We start from the raw sequence: 15,580 nt of genomic DNA on the forward strand, positions 1-15,580 counted from the left end.
TCAACCATGTGGCTTTGAATCTGGGGCCATGAATAGGCCAGGCCTGGTAAGGATGGCAGACTTCCTTCTCTAAAGGTCATTAGTGAAACAGATAGGTTTTGACGACCATCCGAAAGTGGTTATGTGGTCACGACGAGGAGAACTTTTATTCTAGATTTTTATTGAATTCAAATGTAACCAATGAAGAAGCCACATTCCCAGACCACTAGCTGGAGTTCTGGATTTATTAGTTCAGTGACATTACCATTATGCCACCATTTTCCCTACACTGAAGGATGGAGTTGTATAGTAAAGGAGGGAGCTGCCAGCCCAGGAGCCAACAAAAGCCTTACCTTGGAGATATCACCAGAAATTCCTCAATATGTAACCACTGATCAATGGCAGGAGCACATTTACCCTTCTGTTTCATCAGCATCAAAGTAGAAGGGAGTGGCTCCAGAAGTTCTGCTCCAGAAGTAATCAAATCGCTTGGGAAAGATTAATCATGGTGACTGAGGAATTTAGAATAGAACTGTTCCTACAATCACAGGCTGTTTCTCCCCAGTGGTGAGCATATCAGTGACAAACGCAGCAAACAAACAGACCCTTGGCTTGTAGGAGCAGTGAGAAGGTGAGACACAGCAATGAATGACTGAGGCTAGTAGAAGCAGGAGTGTTTCAGGCAAGGTGAGATGTGAGTGACTAAAAAGGGACAGGAGTGAAAGCAGTGACTACAAAAGGGAGAGGGAAGGAGGCTGTCAAGACAACCTGTCAATAACGAGTTAACTGGACACTTGAAGTTAGAGGTAATAAATTCGTTGCAAATTAATCAGCTATATCATCAGGTGTGTGTTGTTGCTAACTTTTGTTGTCTTGTGCCAAATTAAAAACTCGGAAATGTAAGCCTTCCTTGTGTGCTGTGGCTTTACGTATATTGGAGGGTTGATCATTATTGAGGATACTATTGAATTCTTCTAATTCTGTTTCTGTGAATCCCAAGTACTCCACATGTAAACACAAACACAGAAGGTAATATAGGTATGTGCCTGCTTCCCACCTAATGAAGGAGTTAGTGAGAATGAAAAAGCAGCTTCTGAAAGTCAAAAAGTAACCCTTTAGAAATCTCCAAGAATGGCCCTTAGGATAAAGCAAATATTCTGACCCCAGTAATAAGGAATGACTACATTCTTACCTTAACCATTTGGTTATTTTTCACATAATGCAGTGTATTGGAGCGATTGCCGCCAGCTACCACCGGAGGGTAGGCCAAGAGGTCCGCCCCATGAGCTCGACACTCAAAGTCAAACTAAAATTGAGAAGTGTTACGGAACGGCATGTTATGAAAGACTACTCTCTGATGTGTTTCATCTACATTATACAGAAAGTAAACGCATTTCGGGATTGTATTCCTGCACTTTCAGTATAACAAGCAGATAACAGGCATTTACCTGAAACAAAATTGTAACACCTCATTAAGTATAACTTGGGGAGTCTATCAATGGTAAACCTGCAGTGGATAGTCAAACACTCCCTTATGTATACAAGTGTACACAATATACAATAAAAGAACCATATTTCAAGGTGACAACTGATCTCCGGGGATCAGATCATGATGTAATACCTTGGCTCACCACGTCACTGATTCCCAGCTTTTGTAATCTTTCTCTACATTAGCCACTTTATTTCCGTTATGTTATTATCTTGGTGGTTCAATTTTTATGCTCTTTAGCTGTGCTTAACGTGTGGAAATCAAGGCACAGTACACAATCCTATTTTAACTCTCACTTTTTCGGTTTAGGAGCAGGAGTAGGCCATTCTGCCCCTCAAGCCTACGTTGCCATAAAAGGTCATGGTTGATCATCTGCCTCAACACCATATTCCAGCACAATCCCCATACTCTTTATAACCATTAATAACCAGAGGCTTATCAATCCTTGTGTTGAACCGATTGAATGACAGAGCTTCCCCTGCTCCGATGGATGAATAATTCCAAAGATTCATCACCCTCTGCATAAAAAATTTCCTCCTCACTTAGTGTTAAATGGCCGTTCTTTTATTCTAAGACACTGTCTCCTGGCTGTAGACACACAGCCTGGAGGAAACATCCTTTCTTCATATACTCTTTCTATCCCTTTAAGGATTTTCTAAGCTTCAATAAGATCACTTTTTACTCCCCTGAACTCCAGAGAAAAAGACCCATTCTCTCAGGATTCACAGTGGTGAATCTCTGCTGCCCTCCCTCTCGGATTCAATACATTTGCTAAGACACCCGTACTTATTGTTATATTACTCCAGGAGGTTTGGCTGCTTCTGTTTATGAAAGCATCCATACTTTGTTGCTTACCTTTGCATAAAGATAGGCCTCGTCAACTGGAGCCTTGGTTGAGAACATTGTGCTTATGAATGCCTGAAAATAAACAGCCAGCCTTGTATCAGCTCCTTAGCAATTGCAAAATTTGTACAAAATGCAGTCCAACTGCGACACAACAACACAATTACAAAACTGAAAGTACTGGGATGAGTACACACACTTTTGAGACTCATCAGCAGCGAAACTGGCACACGCTGTCCCCTTCTCCCAAGCTTAAAGGATACTTATTCAGCAGTGGGATGACAGTGGGCTAATCCATGGAGTCACAGAAATTGATAGCACAGGAAATGTTCCTTTGGCCCATCAAATGCAACCACCTAACTATTCTAATCCCATTTATCAGCACTTGGCCCATAGCCTTGTATGCTTTGACATTGCAAATGCATATCTAAATACTTCCTATATGTTATGTGGGCAGAAACCCTCCCCCTTGATTTCACAGCAATTGGTTCCACTTTGAAATTGTGGGATGCATTTTTATGTATTCCAGACAGATGGCTAAAATATGCTCATCCCTTGTATATGTTAACAAGACGTTTATTGCCTGGTTTAAGGAGTTCTACCCTTGCAGTGGGCTACCCTAAATGGTGCTGAAACCGGGTCTGTGCTCAGGGCATCTACATCTCCATTCAGCCTGACTGGCAAGACTTTAAAAGAGTATTGAAGGCTACAACCAAACACATAAGTTTCTTACAAAAGAGTCTCACTTCTTGGGGTCCCACTGAACTATTGTGGATCACAGCGCTTGCAACTCTAAGGTCTCATCCTGACAGTATTCTGTCATCTTCAAACACAGTCAAAGAAAATTCATGTTGTTCACCAGTGAGTTACCCAGGGACATCTGGTTGTTCATCTCATTCACTAATGTCTTCTCAGGAAGGAAATCTGCTGTCCTCACCTGATCTGGCCTAAATATGACTCCAGAACCACAGCAATGTGGTTGATCCTTAACCATCCTCTAGGCAATTAGGAAAGGGCAATAAATGATGGCTTAATCAGCGATGCCCTCATTCCATGAACAGATTTTAAAAGAAGTCTACCTTTGATGAGGTCCAAAGTTCAGTCTTAATCAGGCCTCAGGCCTACTTATTCCACTGCACAGATCGTTTTCTGCATATAGCTCATGCCTGGGATTCTGACTCCATGCGATCTCTTGCCACACCTACACTTTAGAAGTCTGCTGGAGAGATATGTGGAAGCCACTGTCCTTTATAGTGAGGTGGGGTGTCAACCATGACTCAAAGCAGTATTAAAACTCCCAATCTGCAACAGAACTAACATGGTGGCAACTGCTGTACCCAATCAAGTTAATGTTGCTTTGGGACCGATGGCAGCCCAAACACTGGGTTTCATGCTGATTTGCTGCCGAAGCAAAAGATTATCTTCTGCTCACTGAGAGGATGAGCCAGCAAGGTTCAAGGCTGTGGTGAGTTAGTTGTGATGGCAGTGGAAGCAACGGTATTTGGTCTCAGTTGCCCTGACTTAGGAACGGGGTTGGTTTTTGAACCCATGCTTCTCTTCATGTACATTAATGACTTTAACTTGAGTACAATTTCAAAGTTTGTTGATTACACAAAACAATGAGTCTTGTGAACTGTAAGCAGAATAGTCATAAACCTCAAGAAGACAAAGACAAGCTGGTGAATGGACAGACAAGTGACAAATGAAATAACATGCAGAGTTATGAAAAATTCATTTTGATAGGAAGAACAAGAAGAGGGAAGTAAAATAAAGGACACAATTCTGAAGGGACGGAGACGGAAATTTTGCGTGTGCACAAATTATTGAAAGTGGTGATGGAGATTGAGCAAGTAGGTAATAAAGCATATGGATCCTATAAGGTAAAAGGAAGCTATGGTTAACCTGTCCAAAAATACATTCTGTGATCTTATATTTGTGGCACCTAATTTTGGGATCCTCCCACAAATGGAAACTGGGGGAGCTGACAGGAAACTGGAGTTGATATCACAATTGGATAAGCTATTGAATGGTGGAGCAGGATCAAGGGGCCAAATGGCCGAATTGTACCCCTAAATTTGATATATTCCCCTCTCATAACTCACTCCCAATGCCCTGTTACAATATAACATACCTTGGAGGTGACCTTTGCAGCTGTTTTCATGAGTTCTACCTCTGCGTCGGACTTAATGAGTCGTAGACATTGAACAAGTTTCTGAACTGGTTGGACTGTGTTGTTGCTCTGCATCTTAGTAGCTATAAGGGGCTGAATGTAGTCCGCGTGGAACCTTGGGTGAACAACTGGCTCACTGTCGTACCATACCATGCACCCTTCATCTGTTTGGGAGACAGACAGAAGAGGAACAGACAATTCTTTATTCAGTGCAGTCAACAACTTTCATTTGTATAGTGTTTTTAACATCATGCTTGACAAGAGAATTATAAAACAGAATTTGACACTAAATCTTAAGTGTACATAATAGCACATTAGACAAAAAGCTTGATCAAAGGCACAGGTTATAATCAAAAACATTAAGGTGGTTGTGATCTAGAGCACAAGGCAGTGCAGCTCACTCTGTTCTGAGATGCTGATTGTGCACCCAAATTTTCTTGCATACTTCCCCAACTTAACTATAGTCAGCATGGCTATTAAGGGAGAGATCATGTCTCACAAATTGTATTGAATGTTTGAAGGTGGTGATTGGGTGGATAGGTGAGGCTGGTGCAGTTGATGTAGTCTACCTTCAGTTTTGACACTTTTGGCAAGGTCGCAAATGGCAGACCGCTTAGGAAGCTGAGAACCTTATAGAATCCAAGCCAACATGGCAAATTGGATCCGAAGCTGACTTTGTGGCAGTAGGCAGAGGGTGATGGTCAAAGGGTGTTTGGAAGCTTGTGTCCTGTGATATAACACAGTAATCAGCGCTGAGTCCTGTGCTGATTATTGTGCGTATTACTGATCTAGATATATGGACGTATGAGGTTTAATCATCAAATCCGTAGACAACATGAAAATTGGTGGTGATGTAAACAGTGAGCAGAAAAGCCTTAGCTACAGGATGATAGTCAGAATGATTAGATGGAGCTAATGAAATTTAATCCTGAAAATGTGCCGTTGGTGCATTTTGGGAGGACGAACTAGGCAAAGGAGTTAATGTTGAATGGTAGGACACTAGCAAGTACAGAGAATCAGAGGGACCTTAGTGTGCATGCCTGTTGATCCTTGAAGGCAGCAGGATAGGTAGGTAAGTTCGTTAAGAAGGCATATGAGATACTTGCCTTTATTAGTCAAGGTACTGAATACAAGAACAGGGAGGTTATGGTGGAGCTGTATGTAACGTTAGTTAAGCCACAGCTGGAGTGCTGTGAGCAGCTCTGCTTACCACACAAAAGTAGAAGGGTGCAGACAAGATTCATAAGGGTGTTGCCTGAGCTAGAGTGATTCACAATGAACAGGGACTAGTTAATCCAGGTTGTTTTTCTTAGAGAAGAAAAGGCTTTGGAGGGGGGCACTTCTGATTGAGTATTGAGCAGCATAGACAGAGTAGCTGGGAAGAAACCTTTCCCCTTTGAAGAAGCATCAATAACCAGGGGCACAGTTTTAAGATAAGAAGCAGGAGGCTCAGAGGGGATTTCAGGAAAAATATTTCACCCAGCAGGTTGAGAGTATCAGGATCTCACTGCCTAAAAGGGTGGTAGAGGCAAGAACACTCAAGGCATTTAAGACGAACACCTGAAATCCCATAGCATAAAAGGCTATGGGCCAAGTGGTGGAAAATGGCATTAGAATGGATGGATGTTTGATTAACGGTAGCGTAACAACCCTGACTCGATCCTATCAAATGAGGATCGCAGTGTGCAGTCATTAGCATTGCCCAAGAGAAACACTGTGTGTCAAATTCCCGGTTGATTCTACATGGGGATAGGAGTGGAATCATGCAGCATCGAAGAAAGCCATTCAGATCAGCATGCTATATTAGCTCACTGTAAGAGCAATGCAACAATTTCTGTACCTCTTTCTCCATTACCTGACAATACTTTCTACATCAAGTATTTATCCAGCTCCCTTGTGAAAGTTATACAGAATCTACTTCTAATAGCCTTTCAGGTAACACAGTACAGAAGTATTGCATATTCTCCATGAATTGTTTTGTGAATTTTCATATCAGAGTGCCGCAGTTATTGAACTCCCTTTGCTAGTAGAAAGTTTTTCATTGTCTACTCAATCAAGAGTCTCCTCTCATTTCGAACGCCACTATCAAATCTAGTCCCACCCTGGTTTGAGCTTTAGGGAGAAGCTGAATATGCTGGAGCTATTTTCCCTGGAGTGTCAGAAGCTGAGGTGACCGTATAGAAGTTTATAAAATCGTGAGGGGCATGGATAGGATGAATAGTTAAGGTCTTTTCCCTAGGGTGAGGGAGTCCAAACTTAGAGGCCATAGTGTTTAACGGGAGAGGGGAAAGATTTAAGGGGAGACCCAAGAGGCAACTTTTTCATGCAGAGGGTGATGCGTGTATGGAAGCTTGGGACCATTGTAGCAAATCTCCTCCATAAACTCTTCAAGACTTCACGCTCTTCCTAAAGTGTAAAATTAAATACAATACTCCAGCTGAGGTCGAACCAGGGATTTGTACTTGATGCTGCAATTCTTAAAGCCAATTACATCTGAAGTTTTTGCTTTCTAGGATGGAAATTCAGGTCTCTTTCATTGTTCCACTTCAACATGTTGTTTAGCCATGGTTAGGTCTGCACATAGTCTTCCACCACAACTAAGAGAAGCCAGCAGCAAGGTAATCAATGACTGATAACTCTGCATTCCTAAAGAATGGCTCACAGTCCTTTTACATTATGGAGGCACAAAAGGTGCATGACAAGGGAAAAGAGAGTGAACCTGTCTCCTTCACTAGGTGGATACCTCTCTGTTCCTGCAGTCCACTAAAACTGTACCATTTAATTTGCATTTTGCTTTTCCTCATTTTTCCTTTCCATTATATTTTACCAGCCCATTTCACCAGACTCACACCCTGAAATCTGCCGCTTTCCTCCTCAGCATGTATTACACTCCTAATAGGGTGTCATCCATAAACTCTGCAAAAATGACCTCCTCTGTACTCAAATTAAGATCATTAAAGCAAAACAAAAACAGGAACCTGAAACCCTAGAAACAATCTTGTACTTGTTCCTCTGATTTGGAAAACAATACCCCATTGCTCTCTGTTTTCTATCTTGCTGTATGCAGGGTATCACTGCCTCTTTAATTTCATGAGTTTCTGTTATGTGAACAAGTTTGTTGTGTGGTGTCCTATTCAATGCCTACACATTGACATGGACTGCACAACGTTTATCAATCCTCTCCATTGTATTGTGAAAAGTCTCAATCAAGTTTAGTCAGTGACTACTAGCCTTTAACAAGTCTGTGACATCTTTCATTTACTGATCCACAGTCTTCCATATGAAAGAGAGTTTTGCCTCAGCTTATTGTCTTTCTAACTGCCCTCAGCTCTGATGCTGGTGGCTGATTTGCCAAGATATTATCTTTCTCCGTTTGTTTTAACAGAAGATAAATGGGTTTGAAAAACTGGAAAATAAGTGAGTGAACAAGTTAATGCTGACAGAAATGATGTCCATTATGATGAAAATATTCTTGAGGCTGGCTAGTTCAACATCACAGAGTCATAGAAATGTACAACATGGAAACAGACCCTTTGGTCCAACTCTTCCAGATATCCAAAACTAATTTAGTTCCATTGCCAGCACTTGGCCCATATTCCACTAAACCTTTTCTATTCATATACCCATCCAGATGCCTTTTAAATATTGTAATTATACCAGCCTCCACTACTTCCTCCAGCAACTCATTCCATACACCCACAACCCTCTGCATGAAAATGTTGCTCCTAAGGTCCCTTTTAAAGTTCCCCCACTTACCCTAAACCTATGCCATCCAGTTCTGCGCTCACCCACCTATTTACCCTCTCCATGATTTTATAAACCTCTATAAGGTCAGCCTCCAACGTTCCAGGGAAAACAGCCCCAACCTGTTCAGCCTCTCCCTATAGTTCAAACCCTCCAACTCTGGCAACGTCCTTGCAAATCTTTTCTGAACCCTTTCAACTTTCACAACATCCTTCTGACAGCAGGGAGACCAGAATTGCATGCAATATTCCAAAAGTGACCTAACCATGTCCTGTAGAGCCGCAAGATGACCTCCCAACTCCTATACTCAATGGTCTGGCCAATAAAGGAAAGCATATTAAATGTCTTCTTCACTATCCTATCTACCTGCAACTCTACTTTCAAGGAGCTATGAACCTGCACTCGAAGGTCCCTTTGTTCAGCAACACTCCCCAGGACCTTACCATTCAGTGTATAAGTCCTGATTTGACTTGCCTTTCAAAATGCAGCATCTAACATTTATCTAAATTAAACTCTATCTGCCACTCCTCAGCCATTTGGCCCATCTGATCAAGATCCCGTTGTACTTCTTCGCTGTCCACTACATCTCTAATTTTGGTGTCATCTACAAACTTACTAACTATACCTCCTATGTTCACATCCAAATCATTTATATAAATTATCAAAAGAAGTGGATCCAGCACTGTTCCTTGTGGCACTCCATTGGTCACAGGCCTCCAGTCTGAAAAACAACCCTCCACCACCACCCTGTCTTCTATCTTTGAACCAGTTCTGTATCCAAATGGCTAGTTCTCCCTGTATTCCATGTGATCTAACCTTGCTCACCAGTCTCCCATGAGGAACCTTGTTGGACGCCTTACTGAAGTCCATATAGATCACATCCACTGCTCTGCCTTCATCAATCCTCTCTGTTACTTCTTCAAAAAATTCAGTCAAGGTTAGAGAGACATGATTTCCCACATACAAAGTCATGTTGACTATCCCTCATCAGTCCTTGCCTTTACAAATACATGTAAATTCTGTCCCTCAGAATTCCCTCCAACAACTTGCCCAACACCGATGTCAGGCTCACTGGTCTATAGCTTCCTAGCTTTTCCTTACCATCTTTCTTAAATAGTGGCATTATGTTAACCAACCTCCAGTCTTCTAGCACCTCACCTGTGACTATTGATGATACAGATATCTCAGCATGGGGCCCAGCAATCACTTCCCTAGGTTCCTACAGAGTTCTAGGGTACACCTGATCACATCTTGGGGATTTATCCACCTTTATGAGTTTTAAGACGTCCCGCATCTCTTCCTGTGTAATATGAACATTTTTCAAGGTGTCACCATCTATTTCCCCACATTCTATATCCTCCATGTCCTTCTCTACAGCAAACACTGATGCAAACTACTTGTTTAGTATCTCCCCCATCTCCTGCAGTTCCACACATATGCTGCCTTGCTGATCTTTGAGGGGCTCTATCCTCTCCCTAGTTACCCTTTTATCGTTAATGGATTTGTAAAATCCCTTTGGATTCTCCTTAACCTTATTTGCCAAAGCGATCTCATGTCCCCTTTTTGCCCTCCTGATTTTCCTCTTAATTATACTCCTACTGTCTTTATACTCTAAGGATTCACTTGATCTCTGCTGTCTATACCTGACATGTAGGTCTTTTTCTTGACCAAAACCTCAACTGCTCTAGTCATCCACCTAGTCCTATACCTACCAGCCTTGCCTTTCATCCTAACAGGAATATATTATCTCTGGAATCACATTATCACATTTTCGAAGACTTCCCATTTTCCAGCCGTCCCTTTACGTGCGAACATCTGCCCCCAATAAACTTTTGAAAGTTTTTGTCTAATATCATCAAAATTGGCCTTCCTTCAATTTAGAAGTTTTAATTTTAGATCCAGTCTATCCTTTCCCATCACTATTTTAAAACTAATACAATTGTGGTCGCTGGTCCCAAAGTGCTCCCCCACTGACACCTCAGTCACCTGCCCTGCCTTATTTCCCAAGAGTAGGTCAAGGTTTGCACCTTCTCTAGTAGGTACATCCACATACTGAATCAGAAAATTGTCTTGTACACACTCAACCAATCCGTCTCCATCTAAACCTTTAACACTGCTCCCTATGTTTGGAAAGCTAAAATCCTCTATCATAACCACCCTATTATTCTTATAAATAATTGAAATCTCCTTATAAATTTGTTTCTCAATTTCCCGCTGTCTATTAGAGGGTCTATAATACAATCCCAATAAGGTGATCATCCCTTTCTTATTTCTCAGTTCCACCCAAATAACTTCCTGGATGTATTACCAGGAATATCCTCCCTAAGTACAGTCGCAATGTTATCCCTTATCATAAGTGCCACTCCTCATCCTCTCCTGCACCCCCTTCTATCCTTCCTGTAGCATTTGTATCCTGGAACATTAAGCTGCCAGTCCTGCCTATCCCTGAGCCACGTTTCTGTAATTATTATGATATCCCAGTCCCATGTTCCTAACCACGCCCTGGGTTCATCTGCCTTCCCTGTTAGGCCCCTTGCGTCGAAATAAATGCAATTAATCACTCCTACCTCATTCTCTGCTTTGTTTCTAGCTGCCCTGACTGTTTGACTTGCTCCTTTTCCTAACTGGACCAGTCTCAGACTGTTTTCTTTCTCAGTATTTCCCCGAGTCACCCTCACCCCCGACATTACTAGTTTAAATCCTCTTGAGCAAATCTCCCTGCCAGTATATTAGTCCCCTTCAATTCAGACGCAATCCATCCTTCTTGTACAGGTCACTTTTACCGCAGAAAAGATTCTAATGATCCAAATATCCTCTGCACCAGCTCCTCAGCCACGCACTCATCTACTCTATCCTCCTATTCCTCCTATCATTAGCTTGAGGAACTCCTTTTTAAATTCCTGTCTAACTTTCTAGAATCTCATCCTTTTCCCTTGTTATGTTAATAGTTCCAATGACCTCCTGCTGGTCCCTCTCCCCTTTGAGAACATTCTGCACCCTCTTTGAGATATCCTTGATCTTGGCACCACAGAGACAACACACCATTCTGATGTCTTGCTGCCAGCTGCAGACACATCTGTCTGTACCACTGACTAGCGAGTCCCCCATCACCATTGATTGCTTGGAACCTGACATACCCCTTGTTACCTTAGAGCCAGTCTCGGTACCAGAAACTTGGCTGTTTGTGCTACATTCTCCTGAGAGTCCATCACCCCCTACATTTTCCAAAGCAGATGGGGACAGCCACAGGAAACTCCTGTATTACCTGCCTCCCTCTCCTTTCCTGGGGGTAACCCATCTTGCTGACTGTATCGGTGGTTTTTCTCCCTTCCTGTAGCTGTCATCCATCACACTCTCACTGGAGATTGGCAATGGGGAAGGACTTGCTGGGGCTCAGGGAGGCAACATTTGCTGACGGGATGGCTCTGACTGATTTTTCGCATTACCTCTCGGGTTTCTTGCAACTGACTGTGAGGCCTTCGTGATGATGAGATATATGAAGTGCAACAGGCTTTGCATCACTTCTAACCATTTCCTCCTCACTGGCCATAACCAGCCCTCAGAGCACTTACACCTCTATGCCAGGAAACTCCAGCTAAGCCAAGAAGAATAGGTGAAGGGGAACAGAAGGCGAGACTGGGATTGAGAATAAGCAGCTTTCAATAAAACTGTAACCCTTAGAGACATCTGGACTCTGAACGCTTGGCAAAAGGCAAGGGAAGACAGTGTTAATTCACTAAGTGACAGCGTGGAGAACAGCATCTAACACATTGTCATCATGATGCCAGGCATGAAAGCCGACAGAAGCATTCCGGTCGTGTTCGTGAGTAGAATCTACAACATCAATAAGAGTTTTGTTTTTTTCTGGTACAGAACAATGTCGGCCAAAGTACACACTGAGTTAGCTGAGAAGCTGATTGAGATTGTGGGTGACTTTATGCATTGCGTGAGTTCTGCTCTGCCAGTCAGGTGAAGAAGGCCATTGTGGCTAAGGTTATCAATGAGATTAAAATGGTCAGAAAGCACTTCTTAATAATCACCATTCTTTGTGGCCAGTTCCAGGTGATGCACAGCCTGCAAAGGAAGATCAGGTACAGTCTAGACAGGGAAGAGAACCAAAATTGTTTGAGGTCTACCATGCCTATGAGGAAGCAGATATACGTGTGGCCAATATAGTGCATGATCAGGGCGCTGTGGAACAGTATCCACGCATAATCAGGCTACCACAGATGGAGACATGGACATCCTATTTCTGAGTACTGTATTAATTCAAACTTTGAGGAGCACCCACTAGCAACTGCACAAAATGGCAGGATAAAGCATTTGCGTTGTTCCACCTTGATGAAACATTGCTCTGTGCACTGGCTCTGCACAATGATGCCCAGGATGAGAGGCACGCCTACCTGACATACTGAGGGAGCAGTGAGGATACAGGCAAATATACTGAGGGAATAGTATGAAAACAGGCATGCACACAGAAGGATCAGTGAGGATACACGAAGGCACACCGAGGGTGCTGTGAGGATAGAGGCAGCCACACCGAGGAACCAGTGAGGATACAGGCAGGCACACTTGAGGGATCAGTGAGGATACAGGCACACCAAGGCAGCAGTGAGGATACAGACAGGCACACCGAAGGAGCAGTGAGGATACAGGCAGGCACACCGAGGGAGCAGTGAGGACACAGGCACACCAAGGTAGCAGCGAGGATACAGACAGCCACACTGAGGGAGCAGTGAGGATACAGGCAGGCACACCGAGGTAGCAGTGAGGATACAGGCAGGTACACTGAGGGATCAGAGAGGATACAGGCACACCGAGGGAGCAGTAAGGACACAGGCACACCGAGGGAGCAGTGAGGACACAGGCAGGCACACTGAGGGATCAGTGAGGATACAGGCACACCGAGGGAGCAGTGAGGACATAGGCACACCGAGAGAGCAGTGAGGACACAGCCACCCCGAGGGATCAGTGAGGATACAGGCACACCGAGGGAGCAGTGAGGACACAGGCAGGCACACTGGGGGATCAGTGAGGATACAGGTCGGCACACTGAGGGATCAGTGAGAATACAGGCACACCGAGGGAGCAGTGAGGACATAGGCACACGGAGAGAGCAGTGAGGACACAGCCACCCCGAGGGAGCAGTGAGGTTACGGCACACTGAGGGAACAGTGAGGACACAGGCACAATGAGAGATCAGTGAGGATACAGGCACACTGAGGGAGCAGGGAGGACACTGGCACAATGAGGGAGCAGTGAGGATACAGGCACACTGAGGGAGCAGTGAGGACACTGGCACACTGAGGGAGCAGTGAGGACACTGGCACACTGAGGGAGCAGGGAGGACACAGGCACACTGAGGGAGCAGGGAGGACACAGGCACACTGAGGGAGCAGTGAGGACACTGGCACACTGAGGGAGCAGTGAGGATACAGGCATACTGAGGGAGCAGGGAGGACACAGGCACACTGAGGGAGCAGTGAGGACACAGGCAACTGAGGGAGCAGGGAGGACATAGGCACACTGAGGGAGCAGTGAGGACACAGGCAACTGAGGGAGCAGGGAGGACACAGGCACACTGAGGGATCAGTGAGGACACAGGCAACTGAGGGAGCAGGGAGGACACAGGCACACTGAGGGAGCAGGGAGGACACAGGCACACTGAGGGATCAGTGAGGACACAGGCACACTGAGGGATCAGTGAGGACACAGGCACACCGAGGGAGCAGGGAGGACACAGGCACACTGAGGGATCAGTGAGGACACAGGCAACTGAGGGAGCAGGGAGGACACAGGCACACTGAGGGATCGGTGAGGTTGCAGGCACACTGAAGGATCGGTGAGATACAGGCAGGCACACCTAGCGAGCAGTGAGGAGACAGGCAGGCACACCAAGGGAGCAGTGAGGATGCAGGTAGGCACACCGAGTGAGCAATGAGGATACAGGCAGGCAAACTGAGGGAGCAGTGAGGATACAGGCAGGCACACCTAGCGAGCAGTGAGGATACAGGCACACCGAGAGAGCAGTGAGGACACAGTCACACTGAGGCAACAGTGAGGATACAGGCACACTGAGGGAACAGTGAGGTTACAGGCAGACTGAGGGATCAATGATGACAAAGGCAGGCACACAGTGGGAGTGAGGATACAGGCAGGGACACCAAGATAGCAGTGAGGATACAGACAGCCACACTGAGGTAGCAGTGAGGATACAAACAGGCACTCTGAGGGAGCAGTGAGGATACAGGCAGGCACACCGTGGGAGCAGTGAGGATACAGGCAGGCACACCAGGGGAGCAGTGAGACACAGACAGCCACACTGAGGGAGCAGTGAGAACACAGGCATACTGAGGGATCAGTGAGAATACAGGCACACTGAGGGATCAGTGAGGACACAGGCATACTGAGGGATCAGTGAGGATACAGGCACACTGAGGGAGCAGTGAGAACACAGGCATACTGAGGGATCAGTGAGGACACAGGCACACTGAGGGATCAGTGAGAATACAGGCACACTGAGGGAGCCATGATGATACAGGCACACCGAGGGAGCAGTGAGGACACATGCACACCGAGGGAGCAGAGAGGACACAGGCACACTGAGGGAGCAGTGAGGATACAGGCACACTGAGGGAGCAGCAGAGAAGATAGAGGCACACTGAGAGAGCAGTGAGGTTACAGGCATACTGAGGGATCAGTGAGGATACAGGCAGCCACACCGAGGGAGCAATGAGGACACAGGCACACTGAGGGAGCACTGAGGACATAGGCACACTGAGGGAGCAGAGAGGACACAGGCACACTGAGGGATCAGTGAGGACACAGGCACACTGAGGGAGCAGCAGAGAAGATAGAGGCACACTGAGGGAGCAGTGAGGTTACAGGCATACTGAGGAATCAGTGAGGATACAGTCAGCCACACTGAGGTAGCAGTGAGGATACAAACAGGCACTCTGAGGGAGCAGTGAGGATACAGGCAGGCACACCAGGGGAGCAGTGAGACACAGACAGCCACACTGAGGGAGCAGTGAGGATACAGGCACACTGAGGGAGCAGTGAGAACACAGGCATACTGAGGGATCAGTGAGAATACAGGCACACTGAGGGATCAGTGAGGACACAGGCATACTGAGGGATCAGTGAGGATACAGGCACACTGAGGGATCAGTGAGGATACAGGCACACTGAGGGAGCAGTGAGAACACAGGCATACTGAGGGATCAGTGAGGACACAGGCACACTGAGGTATCAGTGAGAATACAGGCACACTGAGGGAGCCGTGATGATACAGGCACACCGAGGGAGCAGTGAGGACACATGCACACTGAGGGAGCACTGAGGACACAGGCACA

General features: G+C 45.3%; 1 protein-coding gene across 1 annotated transcript in view; it reads right to left on the reverse strand.

The window, feature by feature from the left end:
- The window catches only part of xpnpep3 (X-prolyl aminopeptidase 3, mitochondrial), a 39,910-nt gene that overhangs the window by 15,231 nt on the left and 9,099 nt on the right, over positions 1-15,580 (reverse strand). The window contains exons 4-6 of the mRNA XM_060849407.1: positions 4,443-4,645; positions 2,324-2,386; positions 1,172-1,285 (exon numbers count right to left, since the gene is read on the reverse strand). Coding sequence (XP_060705390.1) covers positions 1,172-1,285; positions 2,324-2,386; positions 4,443-4,645 — 380 coding nt within the window. The remainder of the gene's footprint in view (positions 1-1,171; positions 1,286-2,323; positions 2,387-4,442; positions 4,646-15,580) is intronic.

This window comes from Hemiscyllium ocellatum, chromosome 33 (genome assembly GCF_020745735.1).
Source record: "Hemiscyllium ocellatum isolate sHemOce1 chromosome 33, sHemOce1.pat.X.cur, whole genome shotgun sequence".
NCBI classification, from domain to species: domain Eukaryota; kingdom Metazoa; phylum Chordata; class Chondrichthyes; order Orectolobiformes; family Hemiscylliidae; genus Hemiscyllium; species Hemiscyllium ocellatum.